At 45.6% G+C, this 19,114-nt stretch overlaps 1 protein-coding gene across 2 annotated transcripts in view; it reads left to right on the forward strand.

Annotated features, from left to right (window-relative positions):
* The window catches only part of LOC121579016 (transmembrane and coiled-coil domain protein 3), a 43,378-nt gene extending 25,094 nt beyond the window's left edge, over positions 1-18,284 (forward strand). For both annotated transcript variants that reach the window (XM_041893307.2, XM_041893306.2), the window contains exons 2-6: positions 13,408-13,572; positions 13,742-13,849; positions 13,997-14,679; positions 15,929-16,064; positions 16,237-18,284. In XM_041893307.2, the coding sequence (XP_041749241.2) occupies positions 13,408-13,572; positions 13,742-13,849; positions 13,997-14,679; positions 15,929-16,064; positions 16,237-16,539 (1,395 nt within the window). In that variant the 3' untranslated portion in view covers positions 16,540-18,284. The remainder of the gene's footprint in view (positions 1-13,407; positions 13,573-13,741; positions 13,850-13,996; positions 14,680-15,928; positions 16,065-16,236) is intronic.
* The last annotated feature ends 830 nt before the right edge of the window (positions 18,285-19,114 follow it).

Raw genomic sequence — 19,114 nt, forward strand, 5'->3', positions numbered from 1 at the left:
TATAAAATTCTCGCTACTAAAAGAATGCTCAGTATATGTGGTATTCAACAGTTAGACCGGTGCAGACTGCCATGCGGAAACAGAATCCGTAGAGCATCTCTTTTGGTATTGTCCATCGTTGGTCCAGGAATGGTTGTTATGCCATAATATCAGGGTGTGGATGGACCTGCAAACTGTATTGCTGGGTGATTTGAAGGACCACAGTCAGTCAATAGGAAATATAATTGTGCTCTTGGGTGAAATGTTTATTTTCGGGGCAATTTCGGCAGAAATGTTGCAGATGGGAAGGTTCAAGTCCCTAGTGAGACACCATGGGAGAATGTAGGGATGTATTGTGAGAGGAAATGGTAAAATGACGATTGACTGGGAAAGATGGGTTGCTCTTTGGCTGTCTGAAGGGTGCAATTGATGAGGGTTGGAATAAATATAACACAAATGAACAGTATAAATGTTTGAGGTCCTCCAATCAGGGCTGAGGATGGGGATGGGATTATTGTATGTTTTGTGTTTTGGTTTCACGCTGTGATCGGTGTGTGTGTGCAGGTGGTTATGGGTGCGCTCGCTTCCATGCCGCCCAGGCGCCGGGCAGGGCATGGTTCTTCCCGCCCTTGGAAAATTCCTTTGGGCCGGGGCCTTGCAGGTGTCTCGGGGCGGGTGTGGGTGAGCGCACCCACTGACCAGTGCACCGACGGTGGGAACAGCCATTCGTATTGTCTTTGTATTGTATTGTTGTTTTTAAAGAAAAAAATATATATATATAAAAAAAAAAATCTGGGCAATAGTTCTACAATAGGTGATTAAATTAGCCAGCCTCAAGGCAACAAGCGCTTGTGTTCTGATTGTTGCAGTTGTTTCCCAGGGCATCATGCTACATACAGACACTGTTTCAGTCTGGATGCGTACAGTATTCATGTCTACAATAAGCCTGCCTTATCTGACCACATCAATCAGAGAGCACACATACCTCCTGCTACTGTCCAATCACCACAAATCAATAAAATTTGCTCGGTCTTACCTCTGGGTGAGGGGTAGAGAGAGAGAGGGAGGGAGGGTGAGGAAAGGCCTCAATGTATTGAATTATGGGTCCCAAGGCTCTGAGACGCTCCGTTGGGCTTTATGGTGAGATGTATCCTAGCTGCTGTCATTCCCTTCTGTTGTCAGGGCAACTACAGGAGTCTCAGCCTTCCCCACCCCCCAATCTTATACAGGCTTTGCTGCCGATATCGCTCTTTCTATGCTCCCCGTTCTCGCCCTCTCTCTTTCTTCTCTTCTCTCCTGCTCTCTCTCTGATGTCTCTGTGCATGAATGATGCTCAAAGGCATTTACTCACTTTGGGGGTGTTGCTCTAAAGCTTCTCTCTCTTTATTCTGTCTCTGTGCGAGATTGTGTTCTCTCGCTCTCTCTCTCTTTATCCTGTCTCTGTGTGAGATCCTCTGTTCTCTCTCTCTTTCTGTGTGTATACCGTATTCATGGCCTCGCCCTGAGTTGTGTGAGTTGGTGGATAGGAATGGGTTATCCATGGTCTATCGGCTAGAATCTTTCTGGGAATGAGGACAGAGTTATAGCCATCAACCCGAGAGAGAGAGCGTGTGTTGTGTGTGTCCTCAGGCAGAGTGGCATGTTGGAGCAGGAGGAGGAACAGATGAAGAGGGAATCTAGTCAGAGCAAACGGGTTTGATTTAATAGACTAAAGTAGCTACCAGCTAGCTGCTTCTCTCCTCTCGATACGATAGTCAGAAGACTTGGCTGAAGCTATATAGATCTGGGACCAGGTTGGCAGATCTTTTTAGGTATTTCTCTCTATCCCTCTATCTTCCCTTCTCTGTGGATCTCTGTCTCTCTGTGTGTGTGTTGGATTAGGGATTGAGTGTGAGCTAAGCCTACAGTGGACAGACACTCACTGACAAACCAACAGCGATGCCGGGTATAGTGAGTAACACAGCCTCGGATTAACACACACTCACTAAAAGGGATTTTCTGTATCACAGAGCTGTCTTAACGTGTTATATCACAGGCTCAGAGATGACAGGATCTTTTTAGTCAATCATTATGAAACAGATCTCTACCTGTAGAAGCTTATGTGAGGATGCAAATAGTTGCCGGCCATAATATCGACTCAAGTAATGGCCAGTGCAGCCCAGCTGTCACATTATAAAGCATTTAACACTCTCTAGTCTGCTGACTGCATGTGGTGTCTGTACGCGTGCACACACAGCCTATTCACACCAGTGGAGGCTCATAATAATGGCTGGAATGGACTGAATGGTATCAAAAACATGGTTTTCATGTGTTTGATACCATTCCATTCCGTCCATTACCCTCCATTCCAGCCATTATTATGAGCCGTCCTCCCCTCAGCAGCCTCCACTGATTCTCACACACAGGAATACAGCTGGTTCATTCAGCGAGCTACTTCCACTAGATTAGAGTGTGAGTGGGAACTCTACTCTACCTACACACACATTGTTACAGTACCATTCAGTTACAGTACCATTCAGTTACAGTACCATTCAGTTACAGTACCATTCAGTTACGGTACCTTTCAGTTACGGTACTTTTCAGTTACAGTACCATGCACACACACTTGTCTGTTAACTGAAGTGTGCCTAGAAAGCCCAGACCAGCAGACTGGACACACACACAGCCAGGCTCACAGATTGAGGTAATATAACTAGATTACGTAACACACAGGGGAGTGGCGTGTGTGTGTGTGTGTGTTAAAGAGAACAAGCTAGATCAATTATCTACCCATTGGTTCCACTGACACATATCAGATGTGGACGCCTAGTCGGTAGACTGCTTTCATAAGAGCTCTGGCACGTGTGTGTGTGTTCTCAGCGTTCAACACCATAGTGCCCTCAAAGCTCATCACTAAGCTAAGGACCCTGGGACTAAACACCTCCCTCTGCAACTGGATCCTGGACTACCTGACGGGCCGCCCCCCAGGTGGTAAGGGTAGGTAACAACACATCTGCCACGCTGATCCTCAACACGGGGGCCCCTCAGGGGTGCGTGCTCAGTCCCCTCCTGTACTCCCTGTTCACCCATGACTGCATGGCAAGGCACGACTCCAACACCATCATTAAGTTTGCCGACAACACAACAGTGGTAGGCCTGATCACAGACAACAATGAGACAGCCTTTAGGGAGAAGGTCAGAGACCTGGCAGTGTGGTGCCAGGATAACAACCTCTCCCTCAACGTGATCAAGACAAAGGAGATGATCGTGGACTACAGGAAAAGGAGGGCCGAGCACGCCCCCATTCTCATCGACGGGGCTGTAGTGGAGCAGGTTGAGAGCTTCAAGTTCCTAGGTGTCCACATCACCAACGAACTGTCATGGTCCAAACACACCAAGACAGTCGTGAAGAGGGCACGACAAAGCCTATTCCCCTTCAGGAGACTGAAAAGATTTGGCGCATGTGACAAATAACATTTGATTTGATTTGACTGCCATGTGCTGCGCAGTACGATGTTTTCTTAATCAGAACTCCAAAGATGGAGGGTCTGTGTTGTGTGTGATGTGGAATGCAGCTGTGCTACTACCTGTCTCTCTCTCTCTCCCTCTTTCTTCAACTTTCTCTCTCCCACTCTCTCTCTTTCTCCAAAAACCAGGATAGCGAACACACTTGTGTGTGAGTGAGCAGTGTGTGTGTTTGTGTGTGTGTGTTGGCTGCTCAAGCGGCTGATGGGAATATCAGTATAACCCCCAGGCCTCTGGGTTCTCCCCCCAGAGTTAACACATATTACAACAGGATTACACTGTTACACTTCAACTCTTCTCCCTCTCTCTTTCTATCTAGCCCTCTTCTTTCTTTCTTTCTTTCTTTCTTTAGGCCTAAACCAATAACATTACACTGTTACACTTGTTCAACTCTTCTCCTTCTCTATCCATCCCTCACTTCTTTCTCTTTTTATAGCCACCCCTCATCCCTCTCTCGCTCTCTATCTCTTTATCCTCACCCACCTCTCTCCATCTATGTGCTCATCCTTCTCTCTATCTATATCCTCTTCTCTCCATCTAAAAGAGTGTGTTTGTTGAGGGTGGTGGCTGCTGGGTAATCTTGTCTCTGGAAAAAAAAGAGATTACATGTCAGATGAAAAAGGAGAGGATTACATATTTTCAGGCTTTTTTGATGAGGTCCTGGCCACGCGCGCACGCACACACACACACACACACACACACACACACTTCCCAGCCTAACCACTCCCATATGTTACAGGAGTAGTGTGTGTTGTACTGTGTAGCCTATTTTTCCGTCAGTCTTTTCATTAGTGTATGTTATTCTCTGGGGGGCTGTTTAGTCCTAGCAGAGCTCTCCATTTTGTAAATGGATGTTAAAGGTTTTCATCTCAATATCAAATCATTTCTAGGTAACAATTAAGTACCTTGCTGTGATTGTTTTCAATTAAAATTGCCCCCCATAAAATTTGTGGGGAGGGGAAAATTGAAAACTTGCTTTTATTGGCAGAGATGTTTGGAATTCTCTTTCTTATTGGTCTATTAACTAATTTACCGCTTGGTGATGTCACCAGTCAGGCCAAAACTCCATTCCACCAAAACAGGCTGAAATATCAGGCAGTCTTTTTAAACAGCGCTTACACTAAAAGGACATTAACAAAGTGTTATTCCAACCTCATAGTATGGAAATATGTATAAAACACAGGAAAATCTCATTTTTGACCACACTGGGCCCTTAAGTCTATTGATTTTGCTAAGATGGATCTCTCTCTTTTCCCACCTCCCCTCGCTCTCTCCCTCTCTCTCTGTCTGTTACATGACATATTCCCTCCATCTCCCTCCATCTGAGTGCTGACCCAGTCCTTGGCCTGTCTTTGGGGACTCTACCCTCTATGTCTCTATACGAGTGTGTGTTAATGGACTTGGTCCTTAGCTGTGAGATATTGAGGGCTGTGCTCTACTTGCCCGGGGCCTGGTAGCCGGGTCACTATATTAGGTTTTAAACTCTCTCTGTTGCACCACTCTAAATTATAAATTAGACACAAACACTCTCCTCTCCGGGATCTGTCCAAGTCGGTGCTAATGACAACTCTGGGGCTGATGTGTTCCACTGCAGGGCAGCGAAAGGCTCATCAGACTTTATCTGTACACTTAACAAGACTGAGAAAAACTGGAGGAGTTTGTTATCTCTAGCTTAGAAACTGGCTTTCAGACTTTCATCTCTCTCATTCTCTTTCTTGTTTTCTTTCTTGTTTTCTTTCTTGTTTTCTTTCTTGTTTTCTTTCTTGTTTTCTTTCTTGTTTTCTTGTTTTCTTGTTTTCTTGTTTTCTTGTTTTCTTTCTTTCTTTCTTTCTTTCTTTCTTTCTTTCTTTCTTTCTTTCTTTCTTTCTTTCTTAGTCACACGTCCTAACTACTAACCCTCTATCACTTCAGTGTTGAACTGGTTATATGGAACTACCATTGGTGACTTCTCTCCACTCGTACACAAGGGAGTTGGTCAGAGTTGAGCAGCTCAGTCTAGCTTAAAATACTCTTACATTGTGTTGACCATACCAGATGGTACAGTCTGTGGCTATCCTGTCCAGTGTTGCCTGGATTCACTCTGTGTGTGTAGTGTAAGCACTGCAGGTCAGGGCATGTAGCAGTAACACAGGTATGTTTAAATGCCGGAGCCCAGCCCTATATTTGGCCAGCCCAAGGGTTGACCTGATTACTAGTAGAATTCCTTTGTCTTTGGAATGACTTGTTCCTGAAGTCTGGTAAGAGCTGGACTCCGACTTCGGGCCTCTGCTATGGTGCGGTGCATGACACACACGCACACACACAAATTTTGGTTATTTTGGGGTTTTTAAACAACTAATTGACCAACATCCTGAACTGTGTGACGTAGTAGGGAGTTGTAGTTTCCAACAGGCCAATATTCTACATATGTTTTGTGCAGAAAATGTGGTAATGAACTACAATGACCTACCTGTCCAGTCTGTGTGTTTCTTTTACTCCTGCAATGTTAGTGTGGGGCAGACACAGAGAGAGAGAGAGAGAGAGAAGATTGCTCGATCGAGAGGGATAGAGAGTAGCTGCTTCATGAGGGATCTACCTGAAAATACATGATCTAAGTGACTTGTAGTTGGTAATCAAATCAAATCAAATTCAGCAGTAATAAAAGTTGGGCTAACACCAATTAGTTGACTGGTCGATAGGCTGTTGGTCGACCAAGATTTTTGTAGTCGAGCAGTAGCAAATATACATTTTGTATGGCACACGAGACACCTGTCTGATTCGCGCCCATCTCAGTGAACTACTCCATTGCGGAGGCCGAGACAAATCCATTGCGCAGGCCGCGGGGATGGCACAGTCCAAGAAGAAGGGGAGTGTGGCTAAGATGCACAATGCATCTCTTTTCAGAATGCGCTCTCCCGCCAATTTGTTCACATTCATTGTTTCATAACTTCATTGTCTGAATTGTTTATTTGATTGTTAGTGTCTATCAATTCCCCATTACATACAGTGGGGGAAAAAAGTATTTAGTCAGCCACCAATTGTGCAAGTTCTCCCACTTAAAAAGATGAGAGAGGCCTGTAATTTTCATCATAGGTACACGTCAACTATGACAGACAAAATGAGAATTTTTTTCCCAGAAAATCACATTGTAGGATTTTTAATGAATTTATTTGCAAATTATGGTGGAAAATAAGTATTTGGTCAATAACAAAAGTTTCTCAATACTTTGTTATATACCCTTTGTTGGCAATGACACAGGTCAAACGTTTTCTGTAAGTCTTCACAAGGTTTTCACACACTGTTGCTGGTATTTTGGCCCATTCCTCCATCCAGATCTCCTCTAGAGCAGTGATGTTTTGGGGCTGTCACTGGGCAACACGGACTTTCAACTCCTCTCCAAAGATTTTATATGGGGTTGAGATCTGGAGACTGGCTAGGCCACCCAGGACCTTGAAATGCTTCTTACGAAGCCACTCCTTCGTTGCCCGGGCGGTGTGTTTGGGATCATTGTCATGCTGAAAGACCCAGCCACGTTTCATCTTCAATGCCCTTGCTGATGGAAGGAGGTTTTCACTCAAAATCTCACGATACATGGCCCCATTCATTCTTTCCTTTACACGGATCAGTCGTCCTGGTCCCTTTGCAGAAAAACAGCCCCAAAGCATGATGTTTCCACCCCCATGCTTCACAGTAGGTATGGTGTTCTTTGGATGCAACTCAGCATTCTTTGTCCTCCAAACACGACAAGTTGAGTTTTTACCAAAAAGTTCTATTTTGGTTTCATCTGACCATATGACATTCTCACAATCCTCTTCTGGATCATCCAAATGCACTCTAGCAAACTTCAGACGGGCCTGGACATGTACTGGCTTAAGCAGGGGGACACGTCTTGCACTGCAGGATTTGAGTCCCTGGCGGTGTAGTGTGTTACTGATGGTAGGCTTTGTTACTTTGGTCCCAGCTCTCTGCAGGTCATTCACTAGGTCCCCCCGTGTGGTTCTGGGATTTTTGCTCACCGTTCTTGTGATCATTTTGACCCCACGGGGTGCGATCTTGCGTGGAGCCCCAGATCGAGGGAGATTATCAGTGGTCTTGTATGTCTTCCATTTCCTAATAATTGCTCCCACAGTTGATTTCTTCAAACCAAGCTGCTTACCTATTGCAGATTCAGTCTTCCCAGCCTGGTGCAGGTCTACAATTTTGTTTCTGGTGTCCTTTGACAGCTCTTTGGTCTTGGCCATAGTGGAGTTTGGAGTGTGACTGTTTGAGGTTGTGGACAGGTGTCTTTTATACTGATAACAAGTTCAAACAGGTGCCATTAATACAGGTAACGAGTGGAGGACAGAGGAGCCTCTTAAAGAAGAAGTTACAGGTCTGTGAGAGCCAGAAATCTTGCTTGTTTGTAGGTGACCAAATACTTATTTTCCACCATAATTTGCAAATAAATTCATAAAAAATCCTACAATGTGATTTTCTGTATTTCTTTTTCTCAATTTGTCTGTCATAGTTGACGTGTACCTATGATGAAAATTACAGGCCTCTCTCATCTTTTTAAGTGGGAGAACTTGCACAATTGGTGGCTGACTAAATACTTTTTTCCCCCACTGTAGTTTATTTTATCAAAACACATGTTTTAAAATGGCAAACAATCGATTGGTCGAAAGAACAGCTTACTTTCGGTCGATCATATTTAGTTTTTGTCTGGGACATCCCTAAATAAAATTATGCCTTATATACTTTGAAGAATTACTAAAATAGTGATTTTGTCAGACAGATCATGATGACTTGGAATGAAATAATAAAGTCATCAAATAAAACAAATGTAATATACCCAAAAACGTAAATATTTTATTTAAGTAAAATTATGTCAATAAATGATGGATAATAAGTGATAAGCAGTAATGGTCACTACCATCATGTGACTTTTATTAATTGTTTTATTCTGTGTTGTTACAGCGTTCAACCCATATAATGCATACTGCATTTAATGTTTTAAAAAATTTAATCGAATTCGAAAACCGGGATTATTATTTTTTTATAATGGGCCCCGTGTAGCTCAGTTGGTAGAGCATGGCGTTTGCAACGCCATGGTTGTGGGTTCGATTCCCACGGGGGGCCAGTATGAAAAAGTAATATATATATATATGCACTCACTAACTGTAAGTCGCACTGGATAAGAGCGTCTGCTAAATGACTAAAATGTAAATGTAATAATCGAACCGAAACAACCTCAAAAAGCACTAATTGCTCTTAACTAACACACACACACAGGTTCTGTTTCCAGTCTTTCACACCTGTCTCTGAGAGTAGGGCTAGCAGACAGATCACAGGGGCCACGTCTCTTTCTCCCTGAAGAGTATGTGTGTATGTGCTGGTTTGCAGACTGCAGAGCGAATCAGTTTGGTTGGGTCTGGGATCTGGTCAGAACTGGTGCTGCTCAAATTGACTCATCAGCTACCACTTCACACCAAACTGGATTATGCTATGCAGATATATGCTTGAGGGTGTGGTTACTGTCTGTCTCTCTGTCTGTCTGTGTGTTTGTGTGTGGTGTGTGTGTGTGTGTGCGTTTCTTTCCGCGGTGTGTGTATCTTTGATATTTCATCCGTCCCAGTGGAAATAGCACAACCATCTGCGGAGGAGCCCCAGGGGGCCTGATAGCTCCTCTGCCCCAGAATAAGCTGCCCTCTCTGGGTACACAGGGTCCCGTCTGCTCCCCTTTCCCCCATAGAGCCTGGAGCTCTGGCAGGCTGCACTTCAAACACATCACTTCAATTTCACATCACACAAACAGACCAGCAACAAACAAAATATTTCCAGCCCTTCCAGTTATTTAATCATACCAGTCGAGTCAATTGAGGAGTCTGAGGCAGTGCTTGACTTGGACTGAAATAGGTTCCGATACTCATTTTGGGTGCAGGTACTGTTTATATTTAGGTGCAGGAGCTCCACAATACTTTTTCGCTAATATTCTATAAGAGGAACAGGAGCTCAAGCAGTAGAACATTTAAAGTGCTGGTACTCAGCTCCGCTGAGCTCTTGCCCAAGTCGAGCATTGGTCTGGGGACCTCTTCTCATTCACAATGCTAGCCAGGCTAAGAGGCAGCACAGCCGGCAGAACAGTTCAAAACAATGACTAGACAAACAATAGGCTAGTAGGCAGTGGAGTTAGAACGTGGGTGAGAAGTAGGAGCAGAGGAGAGGGATACTAGCAGCCCAGAGGAGGATAAATACACGACAGGAATCAATTATTTATATATACACCCAACAAGAACAATTACCAGACCATCTCGGACTGTCAATGATTCAGCGCTTAAAAAAAGATCGACATCAAAACATTTAAAAGTAATATATTTCATGTCTTTTTGGTAGCACTGTAGCAGATTGATGGAGCAGTGTTCTGAACTTAACTGCTAAATGGTCAATATATTGTTATGCAGGTTGAGTAGGTTTGCAACACATTTATTCTGTGCTGTGCTGTGATTTGCAAGGCCACAGGTTGACAGAAAGATGCAGTGCGCCTGGCCTCTCCAGTGTTTTAGGAGGCTGTGCTATAAATTACCAAGGATAGGCTAGTCTGTATCACGCTCAACACTGCATAGTGTATAAAACCCTGTCTGGCCCTGCAGTCCACAGACAACCCCTATACCCATTGTAGCCAATTAGCGAGTTGTAAAGTTATGCTATACACTACAGTAAGCAATATGGTAAAATCTCCACCTTGCCCTCTGATCTGCTATGTGGATTTCTCAGTGCCAGATTCAAGGTGAGTGTGGATAGTGTAGGTGGCTGGTGGGCAGGTTGTGTAAGAACCAGAGGTGTGGTACCAAAACAGTGTTACTAAAGTCACAGAGCACCTGTGATGTCGTAGATGGTAGTGAATAGGCTGTTGGGTAATGCTGTTGTAGAATGGCTGGCGGGGTCATGACGGGTCCACTGTGAGGTCATTTCCTGTGAGCGACGGCTCGGGGGGATAGTTTTCAAAGTCTCATCTCTTTAACCCAAATCCCTTTGTTTGAATCCCACCAATATCATTGTGACGTTCTTCCTCCCAGGCTCTGGTGTGCTGGTTTAGAGAGTGTGTGCTGCAGTCTGATGTGGGTCAGAATGGATAGCCTATTAATCTCAGAGTGGTGTGCGAGTATTCATAATTTCTATGGGAACAAAATACATTTGAATGCAGAATGGTTGATGAATTATTTTATGTTAAAGTCCTATCTGGGTTAGATCAGCCAGGCTATAGGCTATAACCCACATAATACAAACCGGTCAAGACTGCCTCTTCACTCATCCACTGACTGTCACCCTGTCTTTCTTTACAACTCTCCATCCATCTCTCTACTTTTACTCAATCATCAGCTCATTCAGACACACACACGCACACTTATCCGTGGCCTTTTTAGACCTATACAGTGCCATCAGAAAGTATTCACACCCCTTGACTTTTTCCACATTTTGTTGTGTTACAAGGTGAGATAAAAATAGATTTAATTGTAATTTATTGTCAACGATCTACAGAAAATACTCTGCTCCCGCTGGCGTGGAATCGTCCTTCTACTGATAGGACAGATCCATACTAGCTGAGCCTAGGCCTATCAAATGGGTTTGACAAGCTGAACTAGCCTACATCCTAGTACCACTTCCTGGCCATGAATTTCACACACACTGATGCCGCTTTTAGAACTCTTCATCTCCAGACAGTAAGTTTGTTTCTGGCTGCTGTTCTGATTTGTGTTTAGTTTTTATGAAACGATCCAGTACATCAATACCAGTGTGTGTTGTCCCTCAGGCGAGGTCATACTGTGATTTCCTGCACTGAGATGTTTTTCAGATGTGTGACTGTGGGGAAACACGCTGAGATAAGCAGCTCAGGCCTACATGGAACACACAACACTACAACTAACAAACTATCTCTCTCCAGGCAGTGTGTGTGCCTCGTGTTGTTGTGTTGCGGTGTGAGATGCATTATTTTTCAGCTGTGTATTTAGACAGAGTAGAGAGGGAGAGGGCACAGGCTCGTGTGTGTGCGCCCCCATCTGCACAACAAATGTGAAATTGTAATCTGACTGGCTTTAATACCGGTTCGGTGTAGAGGACAAATACTGACCTGAGTTCAGCCCTGGCCCGGGGACAGTCATTTGTGGCATATGGTGTGTGTGTGTGTCATGTGGTGTGTGTCTCTTCCCTTTCTCAGTTTCCACCCTGTACGTGTTTGGAATACTGACTATGAGACACCACAAAAATGTTAGTGACCATTCTTCAACCCCCCATCTCCCAGATTAGATGAGGTGGGCAGGATGTGGTGTGTACTGTGTCTGTGTGTGATAGATTGGGCAGACGACATCGCTTGCTGTCCCTCATCCCTCAGGCCTGTTGTGGTCATGTAAGGGTCAGCTAATTCTCCGGTCACGCTGACTCGAGGATGTGGGTGTAGGTTCTGAACCAGGCAGAATAGCCTGGTTACTGACTGGTGGGGCCATCTGTGCCCTGGGCCTGACTGCATAAGGCCCTGCTACAGGATAGCGTTTGTCTGGGGATGGAGACCTAGTTAACTGGCACTCAGAGAGAGAGAGGGAAATCTGAGGATGGGGAGGAGAGAGAGAGGGGTGGGGAATCTGAGGATGAGAGCGAGAGGGGGGTGGGGAATCTGAGGAGGGAGGGAGAGAGAGAGAGAGAGAGACAGACAGACAGACAGAGAGACAGAGAGAGAGAATCTGAGGATGGCGAGAGAGAGAGAATCTGAGGATGGAGAGAGAGGGAATCTGAGGATGGAGAGAGAGGTGGGGAATCTGAGGATGAAGAGAGAGGAGAGGAATCTGAGGATGGAGAGGAGAGCGAGGGGTGGGGAATCTGAGGATGGAGAGGGGTGGGGAATCTGAGGATGGAGAGGGGTGGGGAATCTGAGGATGGAGAGGGGTGGGGAATCTGAGGATGGAGAGGAGAGAGAGGGGTGGGGAATCTGAGGATGGAGAGGTGGGGAATCTGAGGGTGGAGAAGTGGAGAGGTGGAGGTAGAGAGAGAGAGGTAGAGAGAGAGACTGTGAGTGAGTGAGTATGGTGTAATTGGTGCAAAATGTGTGATGTGTGAACCAGTAGACTAAAGCTGCTGTTGCCTGCTTTATTAATCTCATCAGTTACTGTTGGACATGATAAGGGACCCTGACTCTGCCCTGTAAATTATAGATGAGGACAAGCTGGCTATGACTGCTGCCTTGTGTGTGTGTTGGCTTTATGCTTGCTGGCTGCCAAGGTAACAGTGTAGTTATATATTCAGGGTACAGACAGTCCAGTTGTACTACAGGCATCAGGTTGGTTTATTATGTAATCATCCTCTGTCCCTGTAGTTAACAGTCAAAGCTGTTTCTGCATCAGAGGCTGCGCCTGTAAACCCAGAGGCTACAAACTGCCCTATCCACTCAGTAGAGCCATTAAAGTCTGCAGAGAGAGGAGACTTGGAGGAGCACTCTGTTTCATGCATATTTTGTCCTCGATCCTCCTATCCAGTTCTTTTTCTCAAGGCCATACTGGGGAATGGGTTAGAGGGCGCACAGACTGACACGTGCACACACACACACACACACACACACACACACACACACACACAAAGACAGTCCTAGAAATGGAGCTTGTGTTTACATTACAAGAGATTAGATTTTGACGACAGTGTATAATTACCACTCAATAAAATGATCAATATCTATCTAACTATACGTTGCTATGAGATTGTTTACCATAAACCTTGCTGAGCTCATATTGTCTTATCATACATGCATGAGTCATTTACTGTAAGTGTAAATTCAATTGAATTCTCTCTAACGTGACATTCTCATTATCTGACATGTTTCTCTCTCTCTCTGTGTGTGTGTGTCTCTGTCGCGCTCTCTGTCTCTGTCTGTCTGTCTCTGTCTCTCTCTGTCTGTCTGTCTGTCTGTCTCTGTGTGTCCAGGCAGAGCGCGGTGGCGATGGGAACAACGTCCTCAGCCTCCCGGTGCCGATGCGGCGGGGGGGCTCAGAGTCCAACCTGGTGACTGACAGAGGCGAGGGAGGTGTGGGCCTGGACTTCACTAAGGGCCGACTGGCTATCGACAGCCTGCAGCAGAAGATCCTCAAGGTGAGTGAGTGTGTGTGTGTGTTGCGGGGGGGTGTATTGTGTGTGTGTGTGTGTTTGTTGCGTGTCCCTGTCTGTGTGTGTGTGTGTGTGTGTGCAAGAGAAAGAGAGAGCGAGAGCATGGGCCCATCTGTGTGTTAGTCTCTGTGTTGACTTGTTGATCTCCCCCAAGGTGACAGAGCAGATCAAGGTGGAACAGACAGCCAGGGACCAGAACGTGGCAGAGTACCTCAAACTGGTCAACAACGCTGACAAGCAGCAGGTGGCACGCATACGTCAGGTCAGTCCAATTACATCCCACTTATTTGTTGTTTTATGATGCTACATAACTGCATCTGCCAAGTGCTCTGAATGTTTATAAGCCACTTTTAAAAGAAAATTTATCAATTATAGTATTACCTTTCATTTAATCCTGTGGGTCTGCCAGGTGTTTGAGAAGAAGAACCAGAAGTCTGCCCACAGCATCGCCCACCTGCAGAGGAAGCTGGAGCAGTACCACCGGCGCATGAAGGAGGAGGCCAACGGGGCCAAGCACCCGTCCTGGGAGGCCCGGGGGGAGGGGGGCAAGGAGGGCCAGAAGGACGGCAGCCTGCGGGACATCAGCTCGGCCAGCATGCGCCACCCGGCAATGGACAAAGTCAAGACCATCGGCCCCGGGGTCTCCCTCTCGCCCCCCTTCTTCTTCAACAAGTCGCGGGAGTTCGCCAACCTCATCCGCAACAAGTTCGGCAGCGCCGACAACATCGCCCACATGAAGAGCTCCATGGAGACGGGGGCGGGGCTCCAGGCGGAAGGCGGAGCCGGGGCACGGACGCTGAGCGGCAGCGCCACCACGATTGCCAAGGCCAAGTACCCCAGCGACGACGAATGTTCCACGGGGACCTCTGTGTCGGCCGACTCCAACGGGAACCCGGCGGGCGGGTCGGGGTTGGGGTCAGGGGGCGGTATGGGAAGGTCGGACTCTCAGGGGAGGCTGGGGGAGGTGCTGGAGGAGGTCAGGGAGATTAGGGAGGCCCAGGTACAGCTGGCCGAGGACATGGAGTCACTAAAAAGCCAGTTCAAGAGAGACTACAGCTTCATCACACAGACGCTGCAGGAGGAGAGATACAGGTTGGTGCAGACAATGGCGTACACACACACCCACACACACAAATCAGTACAGAAAGCAAACACACAAGCACACACACACACACCCTCATTTCAGGGTATAAAGACCCCAATCTTTCAGACACTTCTCCCCATGAGTCTTCCTCCATACAGACGTACCACCAACATCCTCCGTACAGACGTACCACCAACATCCTCCATACAGACGTACCACCAACATCCTCCATACAGACGTACCACCAACATCCTCCGTACAGACGTACCACCAACATCCTCCATACAGACGTACCACCAACATCCTCCGTACAGACGTACCACCAACAGCCTCCATACAGACGTACCACCAACATCCTCCATACAGACGTACCACCAACATCCTCCGTACAGATGTACCACCAACATCCTCCATACAGACGTACCACCAACATCCTCCGTACAGACATACCACCAACATCCTCCATACCGACCACTAACAGCTGAAGAGGACCAATATCTTTCTAGCTGTTTCACTTTATGCTTTTCTAGGCATACTTCACTATTTCCCACCTTAAACCATAATCTTGTTTCAGAGAATACCTAAATAAAATTGTTGACTGTTGATACTGTCAACTTAGGGCTGATTTATCAACACGCTTATCTAGATAATGCTTCACACACAACAAAAACACAGAGAATACACACACACATTGCTAAGTCTAGGTCCAAAAGACTTCACAACAGCTTCTACCCCCAAGCCATAAGACTCCTGAACAGCTAACCATGGCTACCCGGACTATTTGCACTGCCCCCCCACCCCATCTTTTTACGCTGCTGCTACTCTGTTAATTATTTATGCATAGTCACTTTAACTCTATCCACATGTACATATTACTTCAACTACCTCAACTAGCTGGTGCCCCCGCACATTGACTCTGCACCGGTACCCCCCTGTATATATAGCCTCCCTACTGTTATTTTATTTGACTTCTGCTCTTTTTTTCTCAACACTTTTTTGTTGTTGTTGTTTTATTTTACTTTTTTATTACAAATAAATGCACTGTTGGTTAAGGGCTGTAAGTAAGCATTTCACTGTAATGTCTGCACCTGTTGTATTTGGCGCATGTGGCCAATAAAATTTGATTTGATTTGACATTGGTGAAGGAAGAGATGGACACACGTTTGCTTTGGAAATGAAGCTGTGTATTCAGTAATAAGACTTATCATTCTCTCTCCCCTTCACGCTCTCTCTCCCCCCTCCCTCTCTCCCTACTAGGTTTGAGCGGTTAGAGGACCAGTTAAATGACCTGACAGAGTTGCACCAGCATGAGACCAGTAACCTGAAGCAGGAGCTGGCCAGCATCGAGGAGAAGGTGGCCTACCAGGCCTACGAGAGAGCTAGGGACATCCAGGTATGTACAAACACACACACACACACACACACACACACAAACACAGATCAACAAACATGCCCTCTACAAACATGCCCCCTACACATCTATCTAAGCTGTATATAGTCAGTAACTTTATCTAAGCCTGTGTGTCAAATGTTAACTGAATGCGTGTGTGTTTCTGTGTTTACAGGAGGCTCTGGAGTCGTGTCAGACGCGTGTCTCTAAGCTGGAGCTCCAGCAGCAGCAGCAGCAGACGGTACAAGTGGAGAACACAGACGCCAAGGTGCTGCTGGGAAAATGCATCAACATTATGCTGGCCATCGTCACGGTGATCCTGGTGTGCGTTTCCACGGCGGCCAAGTTCACCGCGCCCCTCCTGCGGAGCCGCGTGCACCTGGCACTCACCTGCGTGGGTTTGTCCCTACTGGCGGTCATCTGGAAGAACTGGGAGCAACTGCAGTGTGCCCTGGAACGCATGCTCCTCCCACACTGAGCTAGACTCCTCCCATGTTAAGCTAGGCTCCACCCAGTCTGTGTTAGTCCCCCTCATCTGAGACTGACCAATCAGATGGTGGCTACAGAGGAAGCAGCACCAGTCACATACAGGCTTATTGCGGACACTGATCTTTGTGTGGTTGCCAATCTCAATAGGACATTGAGCTGCACTATGCAGGTGGTAAGATTATTTATAAACTTTGTAGGGAAACGAGGGGTCCCCCAATTGGTTCCCTGTCTTTTGCTGAGTCGTACTTACGTCACCTTTATTACACTAACACACTGACAGTATTAAAAACTCATTCTCCTAGAAGACCTCTGGCTCTGATCCACACACAGTCTCACTCCCACCCCCCAAGCCACTAGATACACATTGATCCACACACACACTGAGAGGAATGTCACTTGTGTGTCTGTGTGTGGGTATGTCTGTGTACGTACGGGGGGGAGGGGGTGTTCTCCATGTTAGAGCGCGTTGTCTGTGTGTACCTGTATTGTACTGTACTGTCAAGTGATGAAATGTTTTTTAATTGAAAAAAAAGAAGATACAAAAGGGATAAAATGTTTTTTTAATGTTTAAGTGTAATACACACAGAATGGGTATCTGTGTCCTTGGTCTGTTTTAGTGTGTGTGTGTGCCTGTGAAGGGGAGGTTCATTTCTACAAAGGAATGGTTATGAACTGCAGGACTGCCTCTTGTTTCTGTGTACTGGTATGCGGGTTGTGGATAAATGGTGACTTATGTACTTTATATAGTCTATTAACAGATGTAGTAGAACTGCCACGGGTCTAGTCTATAAGGGTTATGTGCGCTCTCTCCCATAGGAAATACATAGACTGACCCTTTAGCCGCTAACATGCTAACTGTGTGAGCAATATCCTCTGGCAGTCTTTGATGGATCTGGGGAGAGGTAACCTCTGACGTGATACACACAAACCAAATTTGTGATTCGTCCTTTAATATTGATGATAATGTCATTTTTGTAAAATACGAATTAAGCTCTGTTCCGAGTGGGCTGAACAAAGGAATTTACTTATACCAAATGGTTCAGACAGATTTGAACACTACGTTTTATGCGTTTTCTCTGAAATGTTTAATATTTTTTGCCTTTTTACAATGAGAACAGAACAAAATGAACATTCTAAATGCCTTTGATGCTATCGTCTGATTGGACAGAGATGGGGGGGGTCAATGCAGCTCTGGCTCCATCCACTCTGTAAGCTACTTATCACTGTGAAGATTATGATGATGATAGGAGCCAGGCCTGATGCCTTTTCAATGCAGTTTCTGTGTTAAACCTGATATTTTCTGTGCTTTGGTCTCTGTCTCTTTAAAAAGCCAAATGTGGGTTGGTTCTATGTGGCTGGCCGGGACCTTGAGTAATATAGTATGTCATGTCCTGAACCATTGATATTTACACTGTCCATTGGTTACTCAGAGTTCTGGCTCTATCCCAATTCCTGAATCTATTACCTGTCTCTGTGTCTGGAGAGAGAGCCATATCCCAGATTCCTAGCCCAGGAACTATAATTCCAGTGTCTAGATTCCGATATGTTCCTCGGAGTAGCATTGCACGTTGTTGGGTTTAATCTGGTTGTGGTTTTCCATAGCACACTTTTTAAAATGAGAACAAAATAAATCCTCTTTGTTTTCTAAAAACTTTGAGTCTTTTTTTTAAATCATAGAGCTCTTCTGTATTTCTACCCTGAACTGATCCCTTGATTTGGAAAGTATTCAGACCCCTTGACCTTTCCCAAATTTTGTTATGTTACAACCTTATTCTAAAATTGATAAAATTATTTATTAATTTTCATCAAGCTACACACAATACCCTATAATGACAAAGAGAAAACAGGTTTTTAGAAATGTTTTCAGATGTATAAAAATAATAAAAATAATACCTCATTTACATAAATATTCAGACCCTTTCCTATGAGACTCGAAATTGAGCTCAGGTGAAACCTGTTTCCATTGATCATCCTTGATGTTTCTACAACTTGATTGGAGTCCACCTGTGGTAAATTCTATTGATTGGACATGATTTGTAAAATCACACTCCTGTCTATATAAGGTCTCACAGTTGACAGTGCATGTCAGAGCAAAAACCAAGCCATAAGGTCGAAGAAATTATACGTAGAGCGCCGAGACAGGATTGTTGCGAGACACAGATCTGGGGAAGGGTAACAAAAAACGTCTGCAGCATTGAAGGTCCCCCAAAACACAGTGGCCTCCATCATTCTTAAATGGAAGAAGTTTGGAACCACCAAGACACTTCCTAGAGCTGGCCGCTCGGCCAAACTGAGCAATCGGGGGAGAAGGGCCTTGGTCAGTCAGGGAGGTGACCAAGAACCTGATGGTCACTCTGACAGAGCTTAGCAGTTCCTCTGTGGAGATGGAAGAACGTTCCAGAATGACAACCATCTCTGCAGCACTCCACCAATCAGGCCTTTTATGGCAGAGTGGCCTGATAGAAGCCACTCCTCAGTAAAAGGCACATGACAGCCCGCTTGGAGTTTGCCAAAAGGCACCTAAAGACTATCAGACCATGAGAAACAAGATTCTCTGGTCTGAT

This window comes from Coregonus clupeaformis, chromosome 19 (assembly GCF_020615455.1).
Source record: "Coregonus clupeaformis isolate EN_2021a chromosome 19, ASM2061545v1, whole genome shotgun sequence".
NCBI lineage: Eukaryota > Metazoa > Chordata > Actinopteri > Salmoniformes > Salmonidae > Coregonus > Coregonus clupeaformis.